Raw genomic sequence first — 27,054 nt, 5'->3', positions numbered from 1 at the left:
GGTGAGAATTCTTGACTGAGGAAACTCAAGGGTCAGAAGAAGTCATCTAAACTAACGCCTTCCTCTGCCAAATAACAGTTTTCTGGACCGCTTCTTGCCGTCATTGACTTAGGTTCACTTAGCTGACGCTTACTATCCTTCGAAGGCTGGTGACCTGAGCCCTGGACTTGCTCAGGTTCCAGCCTGAGCCCGAAGCTCAGAGAGTGGCCCTTGGTTTCCTGCGTGTGGTCTACGGGCGCACAAATGTGTATCACCGACCATGCAGCAGTCGAAGCCTTTAGAACAGCCCATTTGTGACGAAGGAGGAGGAAATGTGTTGTCGCTGGAAAAGAAGTGCATTTCGAAAATGAGGACAGAATGGACTGTTGTGCAAGAAAGAATTTGTTCCTCACTAGAGGGTTTGCTGGAAATAAAGACGCGGCGATTCTTTACCAGTCTCTAGCTGCAAGACACAGCCAGAAAGAGAAGTCCCAGCCCAACTTCGTCGCAGACTGGGCTCCCGAAGAGAGCCGCTCGGAGGCGTGAGAGACAAGCAGGAGACTCCGACGCGTCGAGTCAGCGGGGAAGAGCTGGTTCCCGTACTCAGTGCAGCGGGAACAAGCCGCACCAACAGCTCGTCCCCTTCTCGGTTCTTGGGGAAACACTTCGCTTGCTTTGTTTCAGACGCCGACCCATCTTTCTTGGTTGGTCTACAGCTCCACCAGTCCTGCCCACCAGAGGGCGGGGCTCCAGGGTCAAGGTGGACCAATTCCCCAGCCTCGCCCCTACACGCGCTTTTGGACCCCCGGGGCTGAGTGACAGCGGCCAGGTCCAACCTGCTATCCGGGAGCATGGACCCCGCCAGGGGCGGTACGGGGACGAGGCGCCGGGGCCAATCGTATTGGACCTCAGGGGGCGGGGCCTCTTTGCCAGCTCCAGACCAGCTCTCTCCGCACTCTTTTTGTCAAATGAGAGGCCCGGGTGGGCGGCCCCTCAGCCGAAGTTCAGCCAATGGAGGAGGCGAGGTGGGCGGGCCGAGAGTGCCCGGCGGCGGGTCCTCAGCTCCCAGCCGAGGTGCGGCGAGCCGGTGGGGGGACCGCGAGGCGAGCGCGGGAGCTTGGGCGGCGAGAGCGGTGTGAGCTGCCCGAAAATGCACTCGGATGCCGCCGCTGTCAGTGAGTAACAGAGAACCAGCCGGCTGGGAGCGGGCGGCTGCCAACACTCTCCGCTCATCTCCCGCAGTCCCCGCCCCGCGCCTCCTGTCCCGAAACGCGCCGGGATCCCCTGCCCGGGAGCCACCCCTTCCCCTCCCGGGGCCGGGGCGGGCGGTGACGCTGCGGGCGGCGCGGGGCGGGGGCGGGCGTGGGGGGAAGGGGCCGGCCTGCCGGGGGAGGGCGGAGGTGAGGGGGGTGGGGACTGGCTCCATTTCAGTGTTGGGGGAAGGGGGGGCGGGACGTGCGATGAAGGGCCGGGACCAGAGTGTCCCGGGTGAATGGAGGTGGAGGCGGCGGCGGGCGCTAGCGAGCAGGGTTGGGGGTTGGCACCGACGGGGGGGAGAGAGAGGGAGCGAGCGAGCGAGCGAGCGGGGCGCAGGGGTGAGGATTTCCTAGGGGCTGAGCGGTGCGGGCGGCTCCGTGAGAAAGGCGGGTGAGTGCTAGGGGAGCGCGGGGGCGGGGACAATGGGAAGAAGGGCTGGATGGCGGGGGTGGGGGGAACAATGGGGTGGAGGATTGGGGGCCGCGGCCGTGCGGGGCAGGAGGGCAGGCGAGGAGATGAGGGCTGATGTAATGGGAAGGCGAGATGGTGGGAGGGATTGGGGTGTGACGGGATAGTTGGGGAGTCCGGCGAGCAGGAGGGCCATAGGAAGCGTGGAGGGGTAGAACTGGGAGTGGTGAGGGGGGCCGACGTTGGGGTAATAGGATGGGGCAGGTGTTGGGAACAGAAGGAAATCGGGAGTGAGAGGGAGGCAGAGCGTGGTTTGGGGTGACAGGATGGGGGCAGGGGTAGAGGAGGTGCTGTGGGGGTGAAGAGCTAGTTGTGAGGGAAGAGAGGTTGGGAGGGGCCGGGTCAGGGGAACACTGTCTTGTCCAGATTCTGTCCGCGCGGGGCTCGGGGGGGAAGGTGTCGGACGATGTGTTTGGGGGAGGTGTATCCTTCCCTGGATTAAGGCTGGGTCCCTTGAAGGGGAGCCTTGAGCTTCGGGGTATAAGGGGGGGCGGGGCTGGGGGGGCGGGGGAGGTGCCCTGAGGTTGGCGCTTGCCGCGGTTTCCCCTGAGCGGCGGGAAGCGAGGTCAACGCTGGCGCGGGCTATAGCTGCGGGACTGGGAGGCGGGGCAGGGGAGCAGGCTGCGGGTTTTGCGCCGTGGGTGCCGGAGGGGTCGGGCTCTGGAGTCCAGGGGCGGGCCGGCGGGGGGGGGGGGGGGTCCCTGAAGGTCCGAGAATTTGGCAGTCTGTGACGCAGTTGTCTAATTTCTGATCGTCAGGTGTGGAGGCTGGTGCTTCGGGATCCGCTTCCCTGCCGGGAGGGCCGGACCACAAACCCAGCGCAGCGCCCGCGGGGCGCGACCTCTTCCAGCGGTTCGGAGAGGGCGCTTTAGGGGTTTCCTTTAGGGTCTGGCACCAGTCGCCGGGTGTGAAGGGGAAAGGCGGTCCCGCGGAATTCTGGGACTTGTAGTCCGGACCGCGGTTGGGCTGGGTGCACGTGGGTAACTGTGGAAACGAGTCCCAGAATGCAGCGCGCCCCTCGGAGCCTCCCAGCTCCTCTAACTCGTGCTTTATTCCCCGCGGACCCTAGCGCGCTCCAGTGAGGCGCTCCTGTCCCCTGGGACCCTCTCCCCGTGTCAGCGGGTGGGCGAGAACCAAGCCAAGCGCAGTCCTTTCACACTTGGGTTCTTTATCTCCAAGTTGAATATTTCCCACTTGGATTTGGTGCCCTTACTTGTAGAATAAATGCTTAGTCTTGAACCATTTAGTGCATAGGTTGTGGAAAAACATTGAAGATGCGACGCAGTTTAAAGCAGTGTTTAGAATAGTGTGTATTTGTGGCTTCCTGTGTGTATAAACATCAGGTTAAAAGGTTCCGTCTTAGTTAAATCTAGGAATGCAGTGGAGACACGTAAAAACCTTGTGAAGATAGTATAAATTATGTTTGCAGTTCTTGGGCCGTTTGGATTGCCAAAGGATAAGGGGACTTTTGGGGGAAAGATGGTCTTGAATTTAGTGTGTGCATGTACGTGTGTGCGCTCTGTCGCTTCAGTCCTGTCTGACTCATTGGTGATCCCGTAGTCTATAACCCGCCAGGCTCCTTTGTCCATGGGATTTCCCTGGCAAGAATACTGGAGTGGGTTGCCACTTCTACTCCAGAGAATCTTCCTGACCCAGGGATCGAACTCATGTCTCTTGCGTCTTCTGCAATGGCAGGCATATTCTTTACCACTGTGCCACCAATTGAGAGCTGGAGGTGGCTTAATGGAATTGCAGTGAAAATGATCTCATTTATTTAAGCCAGCGTGAAAATGTGAAGATGAGCAAAGGGAATATATGATGTCTTCGGTTTCCAAAGAAGCATGGAAAGCAAATGAGACTAGAGGAAGGTAAACTCAGTGGAGGGAACCTTAGGTTTTCATGTGTTTTTCTTTAGTGTTGGAAACCATCCTTCCAGCCTGTAGACTGCAGACATCACATCCTTTGCCAGTTCCCTTTACCATTTATATGCAATGACGACTCCAAAACGTGTAATGTGGAGGGCTATCAGGTTAGCTCAGAAATGACAGGAGTTTTTTAATGTGATGTATAAGGTATTATGAAACCATTGGTAGCATGGTCACTAGAAGAGTATTGTGATGACCCTTATGATAAAAATTTTACGAAGAAGTCCAAAGACTTGGAAACTGTCTAGTATGGTTACAAGTATGGAACTTGAGTGCTTGACTCAGTGAACTCATATGGTTCATTTCATAATGGCTGAAAAATTGGGCAGTGTGTGATTTTATCAGGAAAAGATTTATATCTGTTTTATATTTTACTTAAGCTTATGGTGACATATCCAGGAACTCCTTTGTGATATGTAAATATTTAACCTGGTTATGTTTTCCTTTTTTTTCTAAACACGCGTGTGTCATGAAATTTGCTCTTGTAAAGGGTGAAGTGGATGAAGTTGAAAACAGGAGCTGTAATTGTCTTTAAGGTGGTGTTTTTTAAAAAAAATATTAGGCCAGTCATTTTGTTCCCTTTTCTCTTTTTTCAATTTCATCCTAAAGGGCAGGTGCCCTATAGATACACGTGACGCTCTCTCTTCCCTAGCCCTCAAACCCCGGGTTCCTATACGTTGTTATCGTAGCTCCTTTGTGCTATGGTTTTTAGGTTCCTCTTTGATTTTTGGCCTTTGGGGAGGTGGTTTTGTTTTCTTATGAGCTTACTTATGCATTTAAACAGATGTTTCTTAAACTTTACCCAGAACTTTTGTGACTGTTTCAAGCAGATGGTTCCAACTTAAGGATGGTTTGACTTCACAGTGGTGCTCAATCAATATGCATTTGATAAAAACTGTACCTTGAATTTTGGATTTTGATCTTTTCTCAGGTTAGTGATGTATGGTATTATATTCTCCTGACGCTTGAGCGGCGGCCTCGGCAGCTCCCAGTCAGACACGTAATCAGGAGGATAAACAGCCAGTACACTTATAACCATTTTGTACCCAGACAACCATCCTGTTTTTCACTTTCAATACAGTTTTCAGTAAATTACCTGAGGGGGCTTCTCTGGTGGTTCAGCAGTTAAGACTCTGCGCTCCCAATGCTGAGAGCACTGATTCCATCCCTGGTGGGGGAACTAAGATCCTGCATGCCACATAGCATGGAAAAAAAAAAAATTACCTGAGATAGTCAATATTTTGTTATAAAGTAGGCTTGAAGTGAGATAATTTTCCAGCTATGTGTTAACATAAGAGTTCTGAACATGTTTAGGATGGGCTAGGCTAAGCTGTTATCTGTAGGTTAGGTTTATTAAATGTGTTTTTGACATAGGATAGTCTCAGTTAAATAGTGGATTTACTCAGGGCATAACCCCATCGTAAGTAGAGAAAGCTCTATAGTGGGAAAATTTTCAGGTTGTTTTACCAGTAATATTGCCAGAAAAGAAAAAGCCCCTCATTTTCTCCCTTGGAAGAGAAAATGGTAACCCGCTCCAGTATCCTTGTCTGAAAAATCCCATGGACAGAGGAGCCTGGTGGGCCACAGTCCATGGGGTTGCAAAGGTAGGACACAACTGAGCTCACATTTTCCACTTCTGAGAATTTCTGTACTTTTGTTTTTTCTTCCTCTCTTCTTCCTCCCAAGAAGTACCCCTATTAACACTTGATCACATTTTTTCAAATGTTATTTATCATTATATCCATTTCTCTTTAACTGCTCCCAGAAGTGCTTATTGATTGCTTTTTTCCTGACTATCACATATGTTTGCATTGCTCTCATCTCAGTAATAATAGTCTTGTGTAGTCAGCAGTGTAAAAAAAATCATGGCTTCAGAAACTGACCTCATGGTAACTTTGTTGTATGATTTAGGATGCCTCTGGCAGATAAATACTCAGTCAAAAGTGGCTTAAATAATATAACTTATTTTTGTTCAGTAGCAAGAAGTTTAGAGATGGATGGTTCTAAGACTGGTACAGAGTCTCAGTATGTCTTTTAAGAATCTAGGCTCTTTGTATACTTTTTCCCTTTATTCTTAGTATTTTGGTTTATCAGGAGCCTTAGGCTCATTGCCTTATGTTTGCAATGTGGTTGCTGTAGCACCAGACATCATGCCTGTGTAAGAAAAGGATGAAAGCAGCATATTTCCTTACAGTTCCCTCCCTTACAGAGAAGAATCTTTTCTGGAAGATCACCTTGGAGACTTTCTCTTTAGTCTCATTGGGTAGAATTGACGTCATGCCACTACTAGTTGTAAGGGAAGTGGAGAAGGTGAAAGTCTGGTGCATTTTTTTTTTTTTTAAAGTCTGGCATTTTTAGCTTCTGTTGTGGGTTCCAGACTTCCCTAGGGCAGAAGAAAGGAGATGAGAATGCTATGAGTTGGCAGCCTATGGTTATATCTCTGAATCAGCTACTTTGTCCAACTGTCTTTGACTTGGTCTCAATCATTTTTATCTGTTGATTTATTTTCTGCCACATTCTAAAATAATTAGAGGCAACTTTAAAATTCTGTCAAGAGAAAGAAAATACAGATTTACAAGCTACACATAAACGCTTGCTGTATGTTAGAAATGGGCCATATATTTGGCTCTGAGCTTCCTAGTGGCCAAAATAAAGATGAAAACAAGACCAATTCATTTTTTTTTCATTTGTTGAATGAAACTGCAGTTCATTTAATAACCCAAGCTGGAAGCTTAGACATTGCTCATCCTCTCTTTTCTTAGTTGGTAGCGAGTGCAAACTTGCATCTCTTCCTGTGCCTGTTCCATACTGATTGCCATTGCCCTAGGTCTGAGCCATCCTTTCTAACCAGTAATCTTTTTGCCAGGCTCAGCCTCCTATTTATCCTCTTCATCATCAGTTGAATATCTTTGTCCTTATGACCCCTCTACTCCAAACCTCAAAGGCTCACAGTTGCTTACAGATGTCTCTGAAGCTGGGGTTGAACTGGTTCTGTAGTTTAAGCTCAGCCTCTTTCCCCTGAACCCTCCCCCTCCCTCTGCACTCAGCGCCACTTCTCTTCCTTGTTCTGTTTTCCCCCTCAAGCAGACTCCCTCCCTCCACCGAATCTCCAAGGACTGTTGACTTTTATTCTCAGTTTTATCTTATTTAACAGTAGCTGTGTGTTTACTTTCTTGTCCCTTTTCCAGTTAGACGATAACTCTCTCGAGATCTGGGACTCTGCCTTAGTATTCATGCTGTGGTCCAGTGCATTGCATTGCTTAGGACCTCAAATATGTAATGAACTGAACTTAGATGGTCAACTCTTGAGCAGTTAGTGAATTATCTGAAAGATTTTAATGCTTCCTCCTGCAATTCTGCTTCTGAGATGTCTTTTGTTATCTTTAGGTTTTTCTTCCAGGAATACAGATTTTCACTTATTCATTCTCTGCCCTTTTTTTGGACAGAGTTGTCCTATGCAAACCAATTTAAATAATATGTATTTTTAAATACATGCAGATATCAGTTTTGAAGAATGTCTGTGGCATGGAGAAGTTCCCCAGAAGGGAGTAGCCCGCTGGTGATGTGCTGAGGGACAGGAGTGTGCCTGGGACAGTGCGTGTGTCCACTTCTGACCTGGGGTGTAATAGGCCGCCGTGGGGAAGGCTTGGGCAGGGCTTGGCAGGTCTGTTGGTAAAGGGCCTGGAAGTGTCTGTCTCCCTTCCTATTTTGTTTTATGACCAGAGTCTGGTCCTAAGGGTTTTTTTTTTTTTTTAAATGTTAAGAATACATTAAGCTCTCCAAAGGCTTTCTTTCTTTAGGAAGTAGACTGTGTTAGTTGGAGGTGAGTTTTCTGAGCCTCTGACATTAATGCTGACATCTCTGTTTAGGTGACCAGCTTAAATTACAGTCAGTAGGCTTTCATAGCATGTTCTTTTTTTTTAATTCTGAGATTCAGGTTAGCAGAAGTACCTCTTGAGAATTATTCTTTTAAGCAGAACATACATTTAAAGATATTTGTGGCTGGGACTTCCCTGGTGGTTCAACGGTTAAAACACCACACTTCCACTACAGGGAGCACAAGTTTGATCCCTGATTGGGAAATTAAGATCCTACATGCTGTGCAGCCACCAAAAATAAAAACGAAACAAACAAAAAAAAGTACTAAAAAAATAAATATTGGTGGCTATCAGTTCAGTTCAGTTGCTTTGTCGTGGCTGTCTTTTTGCAACCCCATGAACTGCAGCACACCAGGCCTCCCTGTCCATCACCAACTCCTGGAGGTTACTCAAACTCATATCCATTGAGTCGGTGATGCCATCCAACCATCTCATCCTCTCTCGTCCCCTTCTCCTCCCACCTTTAATCTTCCTCAGCATCAGGGTCTTTTCCAATGAGTCAGTTCTCATCAGGTGGCCAAAGTATTGGAGTTTGAGCTTCAGCATCAGTCTTTCCAATGAATATTCAGGACTGATTTCCTTTAGGATTGACTGGTTGGATCTCCTTGCAGTCCAAGGGACTCCCAAGAGTCTTCTCCAACACCACAGTTCAAAAGCATCATTTCTTCAGCACTCAGCTTTCTTCATAGTCCAACTCTCACATCCGTACATGACTACTGGAAAAACCATAGCTTTGACTAGATGGACCCTTGGTGGCCATAAGAGAGGCTATTGTATTGGTGGCTATAAAAGAGGCTACAATTTTTGGCTTATGTTTCAAATAGAAAAAAATACTGAAATGCATTTTAAATAGGATCATATATTTTAGCAATTGTCACGTGACTGTTCAGATCTAAGGATCTTTTCTCTATCATGTCCAGTATTCTGGTAGACAAAGTATTTGCTGCTTTAGATTTGAATTGTTTTTCTTTTAATCCGAAAATGCTGTTAATGAGTTATCTTCAATCTAGGAAGGTAGGCTTTGTAGTTTTTGAAACTACTAATTAATATACTGGTGGTGGTGGTGGTTTAGTCGCTAAGTCACCTCCGACTCTTTGCGACCCCCATGGACTGTAGCCCACCAGGCTCCTCTGTCCATGGGATTTTCCAGGCAAGAATACTGGTGTGGGTTGCCATTTCCTTCTCCAGGGTATCTTCCCAACCCGGGGATTGAACATGTGTCTCCTGCATTGCAGGCTAATTCTTTATCAACTAAGCCACCGTAAAATATTAAATAATGCATCAAAAGACCCCCACCCTCCCCAAATCACATTACCTCTGAGTATGATTCTTTTTACTTCCATCTTTGAGGATTGTTTTCCTTGTGAATATTTTTGGAAAACCTTTCATTACTTGCTGTCTGTGTCAGTAGTATTTGCAAAGATGGTGTGTCATCCCTTTATATCTGTGATGGCCTTTGCCAGTCTTTAGGGCCCTGGTTCTTCTTCTGATTGGGGAATTCTAACTGTCAAAGCAGAGCTGCCCAGACACACCCACACCAGAGTGTGATTCTGAAGCTGAAGGCAGGTCCAGGTTATGTCAGTGGTGCACCCTGCCCTTAGATGTTTTGGTTGTACGGCTGGTATGATTGGTCCTCTGGTTTTCCTGGAGATTGTGGGAACTACCTAATAACCTTAAAAAAGAAAAATTGCTGTTCTGTTTAAGTTAGCCAGTTGGTTTCTAATGCTTGCAACTAAGAATTCTGACAAATTCAACATTCAGATCTATCACTGGTCGATACATGGCAGAGGCCATTGTGGAGAAGAGCAGTGATCTGCCTTTCCCCCCTGCCTGGAGTCTGTTCAGAGTCCAAGAGCCCTGGCTCGACGTGATCCAAAAGACTGAAGGGGGTACCGAGGCAGTGTCCGTGGTAGGAGCTGCCGTTGTCAGTGGTCACGCAGGACTCTGAGGCATGCAGTCACCCCCCTGATCTCACCGCATAGAGCTCTTTACTGCTGTCTTCTCTTAACACATCTGTGTCCTCTCCCCCGCCTCCAAATTGTTGAGAGTATTAGGTATGGAAATAATACGGGTAGAATGTTTATTTTGTTTAGCCAAAAATCATATCTAATATTCCTAATTGCTTTCTGGTTGACTTTATTGAGTGTAGTTAATTCTATAAATTTGTACCCATTTGATAAATACGTGTGTGTGTGTAACCACCACAATAATTAAGATATAGAATGTTTTCGTTACCCCTCAAAATACACTTGTATTCCCTTGCAGTCTGTACTTCTCTACTTTCCACCACAGTTTTTGGCTTTTAATATATATCAGCTTAGGCCTCCCCCTTGTTATTTGATGATTTGTCATTTCGCTGTTTGTGAGGGTATTACAGTGTAAAAAGATATAATCATCTCTTCTTACTGAATTATTAAATCCAAAGAAAAACCAACAGTGCTGCATAAATTATAAATCTGACAATTAATACTTTACACATAGAATTGGCTTGAATTAGTTGACTTGTTCCCTTGAAAGATTTTTCTGGTGGATGGCTTTTTCTGTGGACCAAAGGCATACAGTTCTAGGATTAGTTCCTTGGATGAGATGATTTGTTTTCTGGGTCAGGTCGGGAGGCAGGGAAGCATAGTAGTTAAGTGTGGGCCCTAGAGTCAGAATATCTGGGTTCTTCCCCTGTTAGCTGTGTGACTGTGCATAAATTACTCAACTACTCTTCAGGTTCTGCATTCATAAAGCCACCTACTGTAGGGTATGGAGTTGTTCAGTCAAAGGTGTTTATTGAACACCTACTGTGTACTAGGCCCCATTCTTCATCTGTCATGAAGTTTTCATTCCAGCGTGGGGAAAGAGGTGGGTGATAAGAGTGTGTTCCATGGTGATCAGTTCATTAGAGGAGAACCAAGCAGGAATGGGGAGCACACCCATGCCCCATGTGTGCAGGGGAGGGGAACAAGAGCAGAAGATGTTGTAGTTTCCATGGCTTGGGCGGGGCAGCCCTGAGGGAGGTGAGGGGGCATTCTAGGGAGAGGGAATACAAATTCAGAGACTCCGAGGAGGGGAGCAGACCTGTATTTGCGGAATGGTAAACATGCAAGGTGGGCTTGGAGGGGAGTTGGGGGTTCGGCAGAGAGGAGGAGTAGGAGGCAAGATCAGGAGTGACCCTGAGAATTAAATTAGATAGAACACAAAATGTTTAGAGAAATGCTTGGCACTTTTCTGTTTTTGTTGCTAATGATTACTGTGTAATGACAGTTTTCTTCTCTTTAAAAAGAGTCCCTCGAGGGACTTCCCTGGTGGTCCAGTGGCTAAGACTCTGGTCTCCCCAGTGCAGGGGGCCCGGGTTCTATCCCTCGTCAGGGAACAAGAACTGCATGCCACAATTCAAGATCCCATGTGACTCAGCTAAGACCCAAAGCAGCCAAATAAATAAATGAAAGGAGACCGTGGAGAGGAAAAGAGGTCATAAGAAAGAAAATAGGCAAGTGAGGCATTGCCTCACTTAGTCACTCACCAAACCTTGGAGGGTTTTCCTGTAGCCGATGCTGCTGCGACAAAGACAGCTGAGCCTGGCCCTTGTGTTTAAGGAGCTTCCTTCCAGTGCTTAGTGGTGGAGGCAGAGAAGTCCTGGACAGTTAAAATATGGGACAGGGAAGGTTAGATGGATGCCCAGCATGCTTGGAAACAAATAGATAGTCATTAAAATTAGACTTCAGGGAAGTGAAGTGAAGTGTTAGTTGCTCAGTCGTGTCTGAATCTTTGTGACCCCGTGGACTGTGTAGCCTGCCAGGGTCCTCTGTCCATAGAGTTCTCCAGGCAAGAATACTGGAGTGGGTTGCCATTCCCTTCCCCAGGGGATCTTCCCGACCCAGGGATCGAACCCAGATCTCCTGCATTGCAGGCAGATTGTTTTACCATCTGAGTCACCAGGGAAGCCCTTCAGGGAAGGGTTAGTTATTGTGTAAGCTTAGCTTTTGAGGTTCTATTATGTGAAGGAAAAGATGGGTGTGTGCCTGTGGGGGTGAGGTGGGAGGGTGCTTTCCAAGTGGAGGGAGCAGCCTGGCAGTAGCAAAGGAGTTGGTAAGCCAGAGCCAAGGGGAATCAGGTGGAGGGGTGGGCAGGAGCCACATGGAGAGGGCTAGAGAGAGGCCCCAGGGAGTGGAAGGGAGGTGAGGGGTAAGAGAGAAATCAGATGTGGGATGCAGGGAGAAAGGGGGAACAGAGCGGGGTCGGGGAGGAGAGGGACTGATAACGTGTTTACACACAGTGATTATTTGTGGGCTGTTCCAGTTGCCTTGCCTGCATTCATTCATTTACTCCTCACCCCAGCCCTTGAAAGTAGGAATATGAATGTACTGTTATCATCCCCATTTTACAGGTGAGGAAGCTGATACACAATGGTTGGCTAACCTTGTCAAGGCCCCACGGCTGGTGAGTGGTGAGTTGCGATGCTGACTCAGGCACTCTGACACTGGTGTTTAGGTGCCCACGACTGCTTGTGAAATACGTGTGCTTAGTTGTGTCCGGCTCTTTGGGACCCAGTGGACTGTAGCCCGCCAGGCTCCTCTCTCCATGGGATTTTCCAGGCACGAACACTCTGAAATAACACTGTTTTATTTGTGCCTTTCATTTAACCCTTTGGTGACCTGGCAGGCATATTGGAGTTCCGTGTTTTGTCGCTGGCCTATGAATGCTGATGGCAGAGCCTGTTGTTGTTATTATCTTTGTTTTGCATTTGGTTCTTTTCTTCTTGGAATGGATCCCAACAGGGTCTGGGATGAATTCCTTCTTTCCCACTCCTCTTCTTTCATCTCTGCCATTTCACAATGAAAGTAGTCATTTAAAAATGCATTCTAGCTGGGCAACTGATTATGGCAAAGAAGAGCATTTCCATACTTTTTCTTGTCACTAATGAAATAGTCATTTTTAGTCTTAAAGATTTTATTTTAAACAGACATTTGTATTAAGTACCTTTTAAGCATATACTTTTTGAATATAGGAGATGCCTAACATCATTGCCGAAAAGCCAGAAAACCTATGGAGCTAACTAATGTCATTTTTGTGTAACATCTTTGAACTGATTTCTTATCTTTTTCTGTAGTTGAGGGTGAGTTTAAGTCTTTTTCCCCTTTAAGATCTTTCTACAGATTCCATTCCCAAAATTAGACCACAGATTATTTGTTCTTAATTAAACAGGAAGCTTGAGAAGGAGTGTTGAACATTCAAGTCCGGACAGCTGGCTATTGACATGAGAGTTTTAAAGACCCGTCCCCTTGTTCCTCTGCCCTGTCTTTTTGGTCTTCTGGGTTGTGTCTGCCGTGGTCTCTTCCATGTTGAATAATAACAACAGGGATTAAAATAATAAGCCTTGGTTGGTTCACAGTATGCACCAGTGCTGTGCTGAGCGCCTGGCACACGCCCTAAGAGACTGATGAGGAGGGGCCTCCTTTTTGATTTAGTGAGGCCGGGTACCAGGAAGGGCCTTCAGCTGGGACACTGCGGAGCAGGGACTCGAACCTGGGGCTTTCCGAGGCCTCTTCTAACACTAGTGAGATGAAATGGATCTGTGTTCTTCACAGTGAGTCTCGGGCCCTTTGTGTCTTGTTGGGGTGGGAGAGCAGCCAGTCTGGCCGTCCTGAAGTGGCCGGCTCCTTTAAGATGGTGGCACCAGCAGGCAGAGGCTGTGCGCTGGTGACGGGGGCTGGGTGGCACGCCACCTGTCCTGGATGGGGCTTCGCATCCCGGCCCCTGTTCAGGTCCTGTGAGAGTCAGGAGGAAAAAGCCAGAAGCTATGGTGTGCTTGGCTGGCCTTAGCTTCAGATCCTGTGTTCAGAGAAAGCGCTGAGTCACCCACGATGACCTGGTCCCATTCCTCGTCAGTTTCCTTCTTTCCGCGCTCACTTTCCTGACTTTGTGTGTTGGAAATAACAAGTATTTATTGATGAGGAGAGTGATGTTCATGCCTTCCTCCTCACTGTCCCTTGGTTCCTTAAGTTTGCACCTCGGTTTTTGACCTTAAACAGCGTGGATCTTGATCTTGTCCTCACATGGCGGGGCTTGCCGTGAATGGGTTGGACTCCCCTCTGGCCTGGCTGGTGTTGTGAGCTGGATGTGGATTGGGGGTGGAGGAGAGGCTGGGGGCGCACGCTCCTCTCTGGCTGTGTGTAGTCACCTGGGCTGCTTGAGAAGCTCCGACAGGTCCACTCCCGTTTTTGTTTGATTGACCTGGATGGGGCCCCAGCCGTGGCCGTTATTCGGCCTCCCCAGGTGATTACGACGTGCAGCCTCTGGGTCAGTGTTCAGGAGCTCCATGTGTACACGGGTTTGGTTTGGGCTGTGGCGGGGAGGGTGCCAAGGCTGCGTCCAGGCCACCCTGCTCAGCATGCAGGTGACACCGGGTGACACAGAGCCCCGCTCCGGGGGCGCCCGCTCCGCGCCGGGCAGTGTGCTGGGTGCGCTGCAGCGGGAGCTCGTCCGGTCCTCGCAGTGTTCTCCTGAGGCAGGTGGTGCCCGCTCCGCGCCGGGCAGGGTGCTGGGCGCGCTGCAGCGGGAGCTCGTCCGGTCCTCGCAGTGTTCTCCTGAGGCAGGTGGTGCCCGCTCCGCGCCGGGCAGGGTGCTGGGCGCGCTGCAGCGGGAGCTGGTCCGATCCTCGCAGTGTTCTCCTGAGCAGGTGGTGCCCGCTCCGTGCCGGGCAGGGTGCTGGGCGCGCTGCAGCGGGAGCTCGTCCGGTCCTCGCAGTGTTCTCCTGAGGCAGGTGGTGCCCGCTCCGCGCCGGGCAGTGTGCTGGGCGCGCTGCAGCGGGAGCTCGTCCGATCCTCGCAGTGTTCTCCTGAGCAGGTGGTGCCCGCTCCGCGCCGGGCAGGGTGCTGGGCGCGCTGCAGCGGGAGCTGGTCCGGTCCTCGCAGTGTTCTCCTGAGGCAGGTGGTGCCCGCTCCGCGCCGGGCAGTGTGCTGGGCGCGCTGCAGCGGGAGCTGGTCCGGTCCTCGCAGTGTTCTCCTGAGGCAGGTGGTGCCCGCTCCGCGCAGGGCAGGGTGCTGGGCGCGCTGCAGCGGGAGCTGGTCCGGTCCTCGCAGTGTTCTCCTGAGGCAGGTGGTGCCCGCTCCGCGCCGGGCAGTGTGCTGGGCGAGCTGCAGCGGGCGCTCGTCCAGTCCTCGCAGTGTTCTCCTGAGGCAGGTGGTGCCCACTCCGTGCCGGGCAGGGTGCTGGGCGCGCTGCAGCGGGAGCTCGTCCGGTCCTCGCAGTGTTCTCCTGAGGCAGGTGATGCCCGCTCCGTGCCGGGCAGTGTGCTGGGCGAGCTGCAGCGGGCGCTCGTCCGGTCCTCGCAGTGTTCTCCTGAGCAGGTGGTGCCCGCTCCGCGCCGGGCAGGGTGCTGGGCGCGCTGCAGCGGGAGCTGGTCCGGTCCTCGCAGTGTTCTCGTGAGCAGGTGGTGCCCGCTCCGCGCCGGGCAGTGTGCTGGGCGCGCTGCAGCGGGAGCTCGTCCGATCCTCGCAGTGTTCTCATGAGCGGGTGGTGCCCGCTCCGTGCCGGGCAGGGTGCTGGGCGTGCTGCAGCGGGCGCTCGTCTGGTCCTCGCAGTGTTCTCCTGAGCAGGTGGTGCCCGCTCCGCGCCGGGCAGTGTCCTGGGCACGCTGCAGCGGGAGCTGGTCCGGTCCTCGCAGTGTTCTCCTGAGGCAGGTGGTGCCCGCTCCGCGCCGGGCAGGGTGCTGGGCGCGCTGCAGCGGGAGCTCGTCCGGTCCTCGCAGTGTTCTCCTGAGGCATGTGGTGCCCGCTCCGCGCCGGGCAGTGTGCTGGGCGCGCTGCAGCGGGCGCTCATCCGGTCCTCGCAGTGTTCTCGTGAGCGGGTGGTGGTAGACCAAGAGGTTCCTATCTCTAACAAGTTAGACAAGTGTGCGGTATGAAGCTAACCCACAAAGCTGGCTTTTGGTTTTTCCCAGTTTTGCAGTGTGGAAACTTGTTTCAGATCTGTGTGTTTTGACAATTTGGCCTCAAATGTGAAAATATTAGGTTTTACAAGTGAGACACGTGCTTGTGTCATATCACATAGCTCAGTGACTTACCAGTTGGCGTGCAGGAGCGTGAGTTGGTTCTAGAATACCAGTTGAAAACACTGCTATTATAGGTTCGAAAGTAGACTTCATTTGGTAGACTTTGTATTTTAAGTCATTTTGAAGTAAAACTCATTTTTAATGAATTTTTAAACTTAAAACTGCATTTTGTAATTTTCTTTTAAAATAACATACATATACTATGTATATTTGTGCTCATGTTACAGATCCACCCTGACCTGTGATCTGACCCACTCTCTGCTCTTGGCTTCTGTAACCATCTAGGGTATGAAGCAAGCTGAATCTCAGCGTTTTAAATGTGCTCCAGGCTCATCATTGTGAAGCCCAAACTCAATACCCACTCTGTCCTTTGTGCGTTTCTCCTTTCCCTTCTTGGTAAAGCTTCTGCAACAAGTTGTTTATGCCTGATAATAGATTGATCCCTCACCTCTTGCTCCAGCCATGCCTCATTTCATTCTTCACCACAGTTATAGAGTAACTTGCACATTGCTCAATTCAGTGGCTACTTTTTTTTTTTTCAAGTTTATTTATTGATTTGGCTGCACCGGGTCTTAGTTGCAGCATTCAGGATTTACCGGATCTTAGTTGCAGCATTCAGGATTTAGTTCCCTGCCCCGGGATCCAATCCAGGTCCTCTGCATTGGGAGCTCAGAGTCTTGACCACCAGGGAAGTCCCCAGTGGGTACTTTAAAAGCATTTTTTCCCCTGTTTATTGGTACCTGTCATGTGCTAGGCTTGTGCTTTTCTAGGTATTGGGATAAAGTGGTGAACAAAGCAAAAGAAAATGCCTGTCATCATGGAGCTTGGGCTCCAGGGAGTGTGACAAAGGATAACGATGTAAATATATATAAAATATAATGTCTGGGTCACAGAGGACCTCATATCTTATGATTCTATCGATAGAAAATGAATAGGCAAATCTGTAGGGGCAAACTGTAGGGTTAGTGGTTGCCTGATGATGTAGGGGTGAGGGGAAAAATGAGGAGTGATTGCTGATGGGGGGATAAAAATGTTGTTAAATAACGTTGTGATGGTTGCGCGGCTGTGAGTACACTAAAAAGCATTGACTTGTGCACTAGATGGATCAGTTGTATGGTATATGATTTCTATTTCAATAAAGCTTTTTAAAAAAGGTCAAAAAATGAAGAGTGCTATGTAAAAACCTAACTCTGGTGGGGATGGCGGTGCTGGTTTGGATAGGGAAGTCAGGGGAGGGAGGCCTCTGGATGAGGTGACATCTGAAAAGGTATTTCCGTGACGTCAGCATCAGGCCAGTGACCACAGAGGTGGGAAAGAGGAGGAGGGCGTATTAAATAAAACAGACCCTGAGCTGGGGGTTCACTTGAGTAGTCAAGAAGAGTGTGGCTGGAGTGGAGTGAGCAGGATAATGAAGTGGGATGACTTAGGTCAGATCATGTAGGGCCTTGCACGGACTTGTTGGAGTTTTTCCTTTCATGCGGCAGTCACAAATCCAAAATCTCATGATTACAACCTTACATTGTTACTTGTCCTTTGCAGGTTGGCAGGGGTCTCTTTTCCCCCTCACTGACATTCATATCCTCAGTGTACCTGAAATCTGTAGGAAAATGGGTTCCTGTTTCTAGAAGGAAAAAGAAAGAAAGTGACAGTCACTCAGTCCTGTCCGACACTTTGTGACCCTGTGGACTGTAGCTGGCCAGGCTCCTCTGTCCATGGAATTCTCCAGGCCAGAATACTGGAGTGGGTAACCATTCCCTTCTCCAGGGGATCTTCCCGACCTAGGGATTGAATCCAGGTCTTCCACATTGCTGGCGGATTCTTTACCAGCTGAGCTACCAGGGAAGCTCTCTAGAAGAAAGGGCAGACCTAAACAGTGAATCTTAGTTACATACACTATTATATACTTTTTCCATATCACTGAGTAAAACTAAGGTTTCAGGAGGGTGGGCCCTGTAACCAATGGCGTGGAGCACCCCTCAGCCTTCCATGTGGAATCAGCTATAGAGAGACCCAGCCCTGCGTCGTTGCATCTTGCTTTTGTTCTGTTCCAGAAACATGTAGGATGAATGCTGATTTTGATAACCTTAATTTTGTTTCACTTTTTTGGCAATGACATGGTAACGACCCCATGTTCTGTCCTCTACCTCCACCCCAAAAGCCATTACTGGTTTAGTTCGTCATTTTCATTGTCCTCAGAAAGCATTTATCAGTACATATCTGTGCATAGTGCTATATTAAAAATTTTGTACCTGAGAGCATTGCTTACTGATTGACCAGCTGGAGTTTAGCTAATAATAAAATACTTTTGTGAATTCTTAGTGACAAGAAGAAAGAGGTGTATTTGAAATAGAAATAACATGGATGTTATGTCTTTTCTGCACCATCTTTTTTTTTTTTTTAAGTTGGTAGATTGTTTTTGACTTCACCAGTTTTATTATCTTCTTATTTAATAGTAAGGTTCTCCAACTTGGTGTGTTTACTAATTGACAGCTTTGGTGGGACATGCTGCTGCTCTTTACCCCCTGATGCTCCCATCAGAAATGAGTTAGAACGGAGGGATGGGCTTGGGAGTGTGAATTCTCCCCAGCTTGGCCGCAGCTAGTTACCTGACTCTGCTTGTGCTAGTTTTCATAGCTCAAGGAGAACTTTTGGGACTTGGACAAAAGGACATGAGCTTCCCTCACAGCTCCTGAAAGCAGTCTTGTTGGTTTTCCTCCTAGTGCAATCACGTTTTATATAGAGGTGAGTCCTAAAGTCCATATCCAAGGTGAAAATCACCAGCATTAAAAATATCACTGGAGGGATTTCCCTGGTGGTCCATTGACTGGGACTTAACACTCCCAATACAGGAGGCCCGGGTTCGATCCCTGATCAGGAAACTAGATCCCGCATGCCACAACTAAGACCTTGAGCAGTCAAATAAATAAATAAAAATATACTAAAAAAAAATTACTGGAATACTTTCAGAAGGTGCCCCCCATTGCAGATTGTCTCTAGCACAGCAGTGTTTTCCTCCAGCATTAGGACAGGTCACCAACTCTTCTTCAGCAGAGCACCTTCAGTCGAAGCAGCTGGCTTATGTTTCGGGACTGTGTTTTATGAAAAATGCATCTCCTAAATACTCGGCTCACATAGTGTTGTGAGAGGCACGTGGAGGCTGAGCGGCCCAGCGACTGTCAGAGTCCTGTTGCCCTCCTCCCTGTCGTTAAGTAGAGGCCTCAGGGCAGTTACTGGGACAATTGACTTGTCTTTCTCCCTCTTCTTTTTGCCAAGCTGTTGCCATGAATTGGTGTGAGTTAAACGTGGATGTCCTGCCGTCCGGTTCTACTCTCCACTTTTGCTGCCACAGACCACCCGAAGGCCCCAGTCATTTCCCACCTTGGTCACTCCCAGTAGCCTTCATGAAACACCACTCTGAATCCAGGCCACACTTGCCGTTGGGCAGCCTTTCCGAAAAAGGCTGATTTAAACACTCCTGTGGCACCCAGGCTCAGAAGTGCTTCCGGCATTCTGCTGTGCAGAGTTAAATACTCTCTGGATTCTGGGCACGTAACTTGGTCTGGTGAAATTTCATTCCGATCTCATGCCATAGTCGTGTGTCGTCTTCATGTGAGACAGCTGTACCTGAGTTACCTTTGAGGGGGAATGCGTACCCTCCGATGCATACGGCCCAGTGGAAATACTCATCCTTAGATTAACCTCTTAAACGGGGTTCAGAGCTGCCCTTTTTCTGGCCTACCCTGCCTTGGAGTCTCTTCTGTTACCATGCTGCTTCTCACATGTGAAGATCTAGTGATGTGAATGCCCGGAAATACCAAAGCGTACTGAATTGAAGTCTTGATGCCTTTGTCCCTACATTCATTTATTCCTTGAGTATTTATTGAGTACCTGATGTGTGCCAGGTATTGCTTTTGGTACTAGGGATACAGCAGTGGACAAGAGCAGGTTCTGACCTTTGTGAAGCTTATATTCTAATGCTAGAGGAAGATGGCACCCAAATATGACATAAAGTCTGGTGGTACTAATGCCATAAAGAGAAGTAAAGCGTGGTAATGGGATAGTGAAGAATGGGTCCTGTTTAAAACAGTTGGGTCTGGCAAGGTTCTATAAGAAGGTAATGTTTCAGTGGCAACCTGATGAAGTGTGAGAGCAAGCCATTGTTGTTATTAGAGGAAAGAGGGCTCAGTGCAGAGAGAATAGTGTGTTCAAAGGCCCTGAGGTAAGAGCTTGGTTGGAGTATTCACAGGATAGCAGGAAGCTCTCTGTGACTGAGAAGAGTAAGGGGAAGATAGGTAAGAGATGAGATTGGGTAGAAGAGGCAGAGAAGGTGCGGGGCCCTGAGGCCATAACTTCTCTTTAGCCTTGAGTGCCTTTCCCTTCCACCTGTAACTTCTGAGGTTGGAATTAATTTTAATTTGTTCCACATGGTAGCTAGTTGCCCTCTGCTTGCTGAATAATTCTCTCTTCCCTATTGATTTGAAATACCATTTAATCATATTCTGTGCTTATACATACACGCAACCACACAGACATGCGTAGACATGTTTATTAGCTCTCTTTCAATGATTTGTCTTATTGCACATGTACCATATTTTGTAGTACTGTGCCTCTTTATCAGGCCTTGGCAAACTACAGCTCATGATCCAAATCAGGCCCACCACCCAGTTTTCCAGAAATAAAGTTTTATTGGGGCACAGCCACACTCATTTGCCTGTGTATTGTTTATGGCTGCTTTTGAGCTCCAATGGCAAAGTAGTTGCAGCAGAGATCGGATGGTCCACAAAGCCTAAAATAAAATTTAAGATCTGGCACTCTGCAGAGAGTTTACCAACCTCTGCTTTATATTATATATGGTCTGATAGGGCCTGTTCTTCATTCTTCATTTTCAACAATTTCTTGGCAAGTCAAGCATGTTTGTTCTTTTCAGGTGAACTTTAGACTCAATCTGCTAAGCTTGCCTGACTCTTCCCTTTCCCTCACCTCTTTTTTGGGGTGAGGAAGTGGGAAGTAGGGAGAATAGGAATTTGATTGCATTTAATTTTGTAGTTCAGTACAGGGTGAAGCGATCATCTTACGATACTGGGTCTTTCCATTTCAGGAATATATCTTTGCATCTGTAAACTTTTATTGTTTCTTCCCTTGAATGTTGCACATTTTATTCCTACGTGTACTATTGCTTTTCCTTGTTATTATAATTGAGATCACCTCCCAGGTATATTAACAAGTGATTATTTATGGCATAAAAGAAGGGTTTGAATTTTTATGTATTTCAGTTGTTTCTGACCTTCTTGTGGAAGTAAACTCCAGTTAGGACTGTTAATTCTTAAAGTTGATTCTTTTGGTTGATGGTCATTGTCTGAACTTAGCAGTTTTTGTTTTATTCCAGATACATATGTCTCTCTATATTGTGGGATTCTATATACAAAGGGTAGTTTGGAGGAAGTGAATTTTGACCCTCTCAATGGTGTTCACTTTTTTTCTGTTATACAGGTCACAACAAATGATAATTATTAAAAAACCCAAAACAAACCCCCAAAACTCCCGGAAAACTTTATGCCACATCAGCATTTGTTGATCATTTTAAAGAATACTCAGAAGATAATTTAGGCAAGCCGTTTATCAAGCATGCTGTGTCTTTTTGCAGAGCCATTTGTCACTTTTAATACAGAATGTTAGGTTTGCATGTCACACGTGAGAGTCTGACCCAGTGACTATGGTGGAGAGCCTTTTGATCACAGACTAAAGTTGACTTAACTGAGCATTTAGCCTTTAGAATTGAAATAGGAGCCAAAGGAGATTTTATGAATCAGTTAGTACTTTCCTAAATGCATTTCTGTAGAGCAGGTGATCTTTACCCTTAACATCTATTCCTTAAGGATGTGAAATCTATTTTAGATTTCAAGGTCTATTACTTGCCCTGAGCAGGGAACAGATGAACCATGAATTCAATATGTGTTAACCTTTGTGGATTTATCTTTTAATGCCATTTTGGTCTTTTTTTCCCCCCCTGAATTTGTGTCTACTCCTTAGGTTTTTACCTTGATGAAACTAAAGAAAAACTGTTTTGTTCATGCTGCTGGTTCCTTTTCTTTTTCCTTTTTTTTTTTTGATGAGATGATGATGAGGTGGTTATGATAGTAGACACGGGATATGGAAATAGAGACTTGCTGACATATATTATGTGACTTGTGAAATGAACATTGTTACTTGCATCCTCTGTGAAGTGAAACTTGATATATAGAACCTTAAATCTTCTTGTATGTTTTTTTCCACTGCTGAGATATTCTTCCACCATCATTATGAAACCAGCTGGTGGTATATGAATGTAGACATACCCTCATAGGCTGTTGAGATGTATCAGGCCATATGCCTCTGTCACAGAGGCAGCTGCAGCTTTGAGATCTTTGATGTGGGCCTTGACTCGGATCTACAGAAGTAGAAACCATTGTAGGTGGTTGGTGTGGAAAATGGTATAATCTCACAGTGATAATATCTTTTATTGGGCACTCACTGTGATCCACACATTACTCTGACTCTCTGCCACATCCAGGCATTGTAGTCTCATTCACAACTGAGGACATTGAAATTTAGGTTAAATAACTGGTGGATCTGAGATTCAAACTAATTGTTAGACTCCAGAGTCAGGTTGTAAAGCTTGGAGTTTTATTTTGGCATAAACTCTGTGTGTGTGTGTGTGTGTGTGTGTGTGTGTGTGTGTGTGTGTAAAGACGGATTTAGCAATTTTAATTTGTTTAGATTCTCCTGTGTGAATTTTGACAGTTGAATCAACAGGTCTGGAGACCTCATTGCTTTGGTGATCTTTGGCAGACTCCTGTGTATCCTCAGTGAAGAGAGAATCTAGATCCTTAAGTTTCTGGGCGTTTTTTTTTGTGTGTGTGAGAGTCCAGAAGTTTAATTTATATATCAAGATATTACTGTAGTGTATCATTTGTCTTCCAAATTTTAAATTGAGAGAGTACAAAAAGGGAGTTTATGGCTTGGTCATAGATGCCAGGGAGAGGGGTGGGGATAAGATTAAGTTCCCCAAAGCCTTTGCTACTGCTCCTAGCTTTAGAGCCCCTACCTAGGTTTATGAAATAAAAGTGTAAGTACATAAATACACACACACATATATATATATATTCAAACACCCCAAATGTTTTAAAATCTTTATCTGTGTAGTTGCACTAATTAAGATGGAAAATCAAGGTCTGCACATATTTATGTCATCATTTACCTTAAATATGGCTCAGCCACTCAGATGCTAAATAATTTGAGGCCCTTCTCTGGTTGTGTCTCAGCCAGGCACCCTGACTCTCTGGACCACTCTCAATGGCTGTGCCCGTGGTGTCAGGCCGGGGGCGGCCGTCGGTCGGGCCAGCGCTGTGGCCACTTAACAGCCCGCTGCTCCTGACAGTGGTGTGTGCATGTCAGGGACTCTGCTGCCTGCTGGCCCCTCTGCCCTCCGGGCCAGCCCAGCCCTGGATTCCTGGCACGGTTCAGAAAAGAAAAGGGAAGCTTTCTAAATACTGGCAGGCAGGTCAGCTTGCTTTCCAGCCCAGAGAGTCCAGCTCAGCAGAGACAATTTGTGTTGTAGTGTTGGCTCCTTGCATCTGACATGCATCCTAAATAAATATCCAGGAAAGGGTGATTTTTTTTTTTTTCCTCTCTCTCTCTTTTTTTAATCAGAATGGCATAACTTGGAAAGTTACAGTATCTTTTCAGGGTTACTTTCAGACTAACGTTTACTAATCGTTGTGATAGTAAAGAAAAGGAACTAATGTAAATCTTGATATTTTATGAAGCTGCTTCTATTGATGCTTATTCAAATATGAAAATAGCCGTCGACTTTTAACTCATATTCATATAACCTACCATGTAGGCAAGCATACTTTTTATGAAAAACATTTGAAATTGGAGATTAAGAAACCGAACATTGAGTTTTATGTTGTGCGGTATTGTGTGGTGGAGCAGCTTGACTTTGTCTTTTGTGTATGATTTAGTGGGCAGTCCTGACGTTGTTAGAGATGGCTGGTGGAGACAGTCCTTGATTTGGCCGTTTTTCTGAGTGCAAGTTCTGCCTCTGTGTTATTGGCTCCGAGGCACATTTTACTGTTGGACTGCCAGGAACTATAGACTCCATCCCAGGGCCCTGGCCTCTCAGACAGGCCACTTTCAGGCCAGTCCTTTGATTTATCTGTATTTGTTAAACAGGAGGGGGAGGGCCTTAGATTCCATTTCTGCTCTATGTTGTGTAAGCGTCAACAAGATACGTATATTGTAAGAAATGTCAAGTGAATGAGATGCTTTCCTGTTTATTTTCTTGCCAGGAGCTTGTATTGTGCTAGTAATTCTGGGGAGGAGAAAGAGAAAGTGAATATGGTTCATTTGAGATCTGTCTTCTATTTGTGTTACTTAATTTGCCAGCATCAGTGGTATTTTTCTATTAAGCTTAAGTTCATTGCTGATAGGATGTTATAACTACTGAAGTATTTTTGTTTTGCCTTACAATTCACATGAAAATTTCATGAGCTATATTTTAACATTTGGTTGGGAATTTAACTTTATTGTCAAAATATTTCTAGCAGATAGGTTGGTAGTTCTACGTTGTATCTTATTTAATAATTATCAAATATAATGGCAATAGTATTCAATTGTATCAAAACATTTATTTCCACTTTTGAGCTTTATTTTTTAATAGTCTTTTTGCAGTATGGGAAATAAATGACACTGAATTTTCCCCTTTTTCTTTTAAAGACTTTCAGCTGAACTCTCATCTCTCAACACTGGCAAATATTCATAAGATCTACCACACCCTTAATAAGCTAGTAAGTCAATTTTTTAAAGACAGAACTACCAGCTGTTCAGTTGTTTTAAGTGTATTTGATAAGAATTTAGATTACGGATATTAAGATATCAGCTGTTTATGAAAATATTGAATTTTAAAACTTGCTGTATGGTGTGTGATTTCTTGGTAATAATGAACATATTTCTTGCAGAATCTAACAGAAGACGTTGGCCAAGACGATCACCAAACAGGTATCTATAAATGCTATCACTACTTAATTTTCAATAAACTTCCTAATAGTTATGAAGGAGAACCACTAGCTGAGAACACTCCATGTTATTATAATACATCCCATTAGCAAGTTGTTCCTTGGTTGAGGATCTTTCTCAGATGTATAGCGGCAGCCATGCCTCAGCTCCTTCCCAGGAGGAGATGTGTTCTAGGGCTCTGGTTTATGACGGAGTACTTCAGTTCCTTTAACGGGGTTGGGGGTTCCCCAGTGGTTTGAAGATAATCATTACTTTACTAAAGTATTTTAGCTTATACTAAAAAGTAGTGCCGCTTGAAAGGTTTTCCATAAATGCTTGTTGACTTGAGATATAAAATGAGTTGATAGGGAGATAGGAGTATGTCTGTGTGTTTTGTATGGGTCCTGAGGATTTGTGGGCTTCCCTGGTAGCTCAGATGGTAAAGAATCCGCCTGCAGTGTGGGGGACCTGGTTTTGATCCCTGGGTTGGGAGGATCTCCTGGAGAAGGGAATGGCTACCCACTCCAGTATTCTTGCCTGGAAAATCCCATGGAGAGAGGAGCCTGGCGGGGTACAGTTCATGGGGTTGCAAAAGCTGAGCAACTAACACTTTCTTTCACTTTGAGGATTTATGACTGCAAAAATTGAAAGTGGATTATTGTAAACAATTCTCTAGCCCTGTGGTTCTCAAACTCTAGCTGGCATTATAATCACGGTGGAGGGAGGAGCTAGTTTCAACGGGTTGCTCGGCTCTGCCTCCAGAACTTTGGGGTAGGGCCCCATACTTTGCATTTCTGACCAGCTGCCATGTGATCCTGATGGAGCTGGTCTGGAGATCACACTTTGAGAACCACTTCTCTAAACCATGATGATCACAAAGTTCAGAAACTTGCACTTGATCTATAGTTATGATAACTTCCAGTGATAGTTATTAAAATATATTTTAAAGTTTTTGAAAGTTACCACAGTAGTATATGAACACATGCTTGTTAGAGAATAGCACAGAAGCGAATGAAGGCAAAACCCTCCTCTAGTATGCTGTTTTAACACTTACTCCTGCGGATATTTTTGTACCTGCATATGTTTTCATAGTAGTAGAGTAGTGTTTTGTTTTGTTTTTTTTTTTTTAGCATTGGTGAGCTCATAGTGTATATACTATATAGCATCAGGTTTTTTTTTTAAATTAAATTTTATTAAAAAAAATTACCTTGGAGGTTGTTGGGATGTAGAACTCCCTACCCTTCCCCTCCAGACTGATTCAGGATCAGTTGAAAATTAGGCATAATAAGATGGATATTGAGCTAACAGTTGTGTTGGAAAACACAGCTTAGATGAACAGCAGAAATGCAGAAGCTCTTCAGTATTTCACCTTCATTAGACAGCCTGCCACACAATCACTGCCATAGCCAGTAGAGCGCCGCGTACCTGGCCCAGCTCTAACCCCCCACTTAGGGCAGTGGAGGGGCAGCAGCTTTTGCCGGCAGGCTGGGCTGAAAGGGCGTTCAGAAGGGGCCGGCCCTCTGCTCAGTTCCCGTGCGCCCCATTACCAGTTAGATCAGACATTCCTCCTCCTGGGGAAAGGAGTGAGAAAACAGGAGGTGTGTTTTAGAAGCCAGGCCACAGAGGGTCCCTTCACCTGACCTTTCTGTTTTAGTGAGCCCAGGTCAGGACAGTAAAAAACCATTTCCTTAATGATTTTAAAAGCAGTATATGCACATGATTTTATTTATTTATTTATTATTTTTTCCATTTATTTTTATTAGTTGGGGGCTAATTACTTTACAATATTGTAGTGGTTTTTGTCATACATTGACATGAATCAGCCATGGATTCACACGTATTCCCCATCCCGATGCCCCCTCCCGCCTCCCTCCCCACCCGATCCCTCTGGGTCTTCCCAGTGCACCAGGCCTAAGCCCTTGTCTCATGCATCCACCCTGGGCTGGTGATCTGTTTCACTTTAGATAATATACATGTTTCAATGCTGTTCTCTCGAAACATCCCACCCTCACCTTCTCCCACAGAGTCCAAAAGTCTGTTCTGTATTTCTGTGTCTCTTTTTCTGTTTTGCATATAGGGTTATCATTACCATCTTTCTAAATTCCATATATATGCGTTAGTATGCTGTATTGGTCTTTATCTTTCTGGCTTACTTCACTCTGTATAATGGGCTCCAGTTTCATCCATCTCATTAGAACTGATTCAAATGAATTCTTTTTAATGGCTGAGTAATATTCCATGGTGTGTATGTACCACAGCTTCCTTATCCATTCGTCTGCTGATGGGCATCTAGGTTGCTTCCATGTCCTGGCTATTATAAACAGTGCTGCGATGAACATTGGGGTGCACGTGTCTCTTTCAGATCTGGTTTCCTCAGTGTGTATGCCCAGGAGTGGGATTGCTAGGTCATATGGCAGTTCTATTTCCAGTTTTTTAAGGAATCTCCACACTGTTCTCCATAGTGGCTGTA

General features: G+C 46.6%; 1 protein-coding gene across 5 annotated transcripts in view; it reads left to right on the top strand.

The window, feature by feature from the left end:
* The first annotated feature begins 996 nt into the window (after positions 1-996).
* DCUN1D4 (defective in cullin neddylation 1 domain containing 4) overlaps positions 997-27,054 on the top strand; it is a 90,341-nt gene continuing 64,283 nt past the window's right edge. For 3 of the 5 annotated variants that reach the window (XM_061145991.1, XM_061145990.1, XM_061145989.1), the window contains exons 1-3: positions 997-1,154; positions 24,306-24,376; positions 24,548-24,587. In XM_061145991.1, the coding sequence (XP_061001974.1) occupies positions 1,130-1,154; positions 24,306-24,376; positions 24,548-24,587 (136 nt within the window). In that variant the 5' untranslated portion in view covers positions 997-1,129. Of the gene's footprint in view, positions 1,155-1,551; positions 1,627-18,073; positions 18,291-24,305; positions 24,377-24,547; positions 24,588-27,054 lie in introns of those variants that run through there. The other 2 variants (XM_061145992.1, XM_061145993.1) reach the window with 2 other exon arrangements.

Source organism: Dama dama, chromosome 6, assembly GCF_033118175.1.
Source record: "Dama dama isolate Ldn47 chromosome 6, ASM3311817v1, whole genome shotgun sequence".
Lineage (NCBI taxonomy): Eukaryota > Metazoa > Chordata > Mammalia > Artiodactyla > Cervidae > Dama > Dama dama.
The sequence above is the reverse complement of the archived record's forward strand: the minus strand, read 5'-3'. Positions and strand labels throughout refer to the sequence as shown.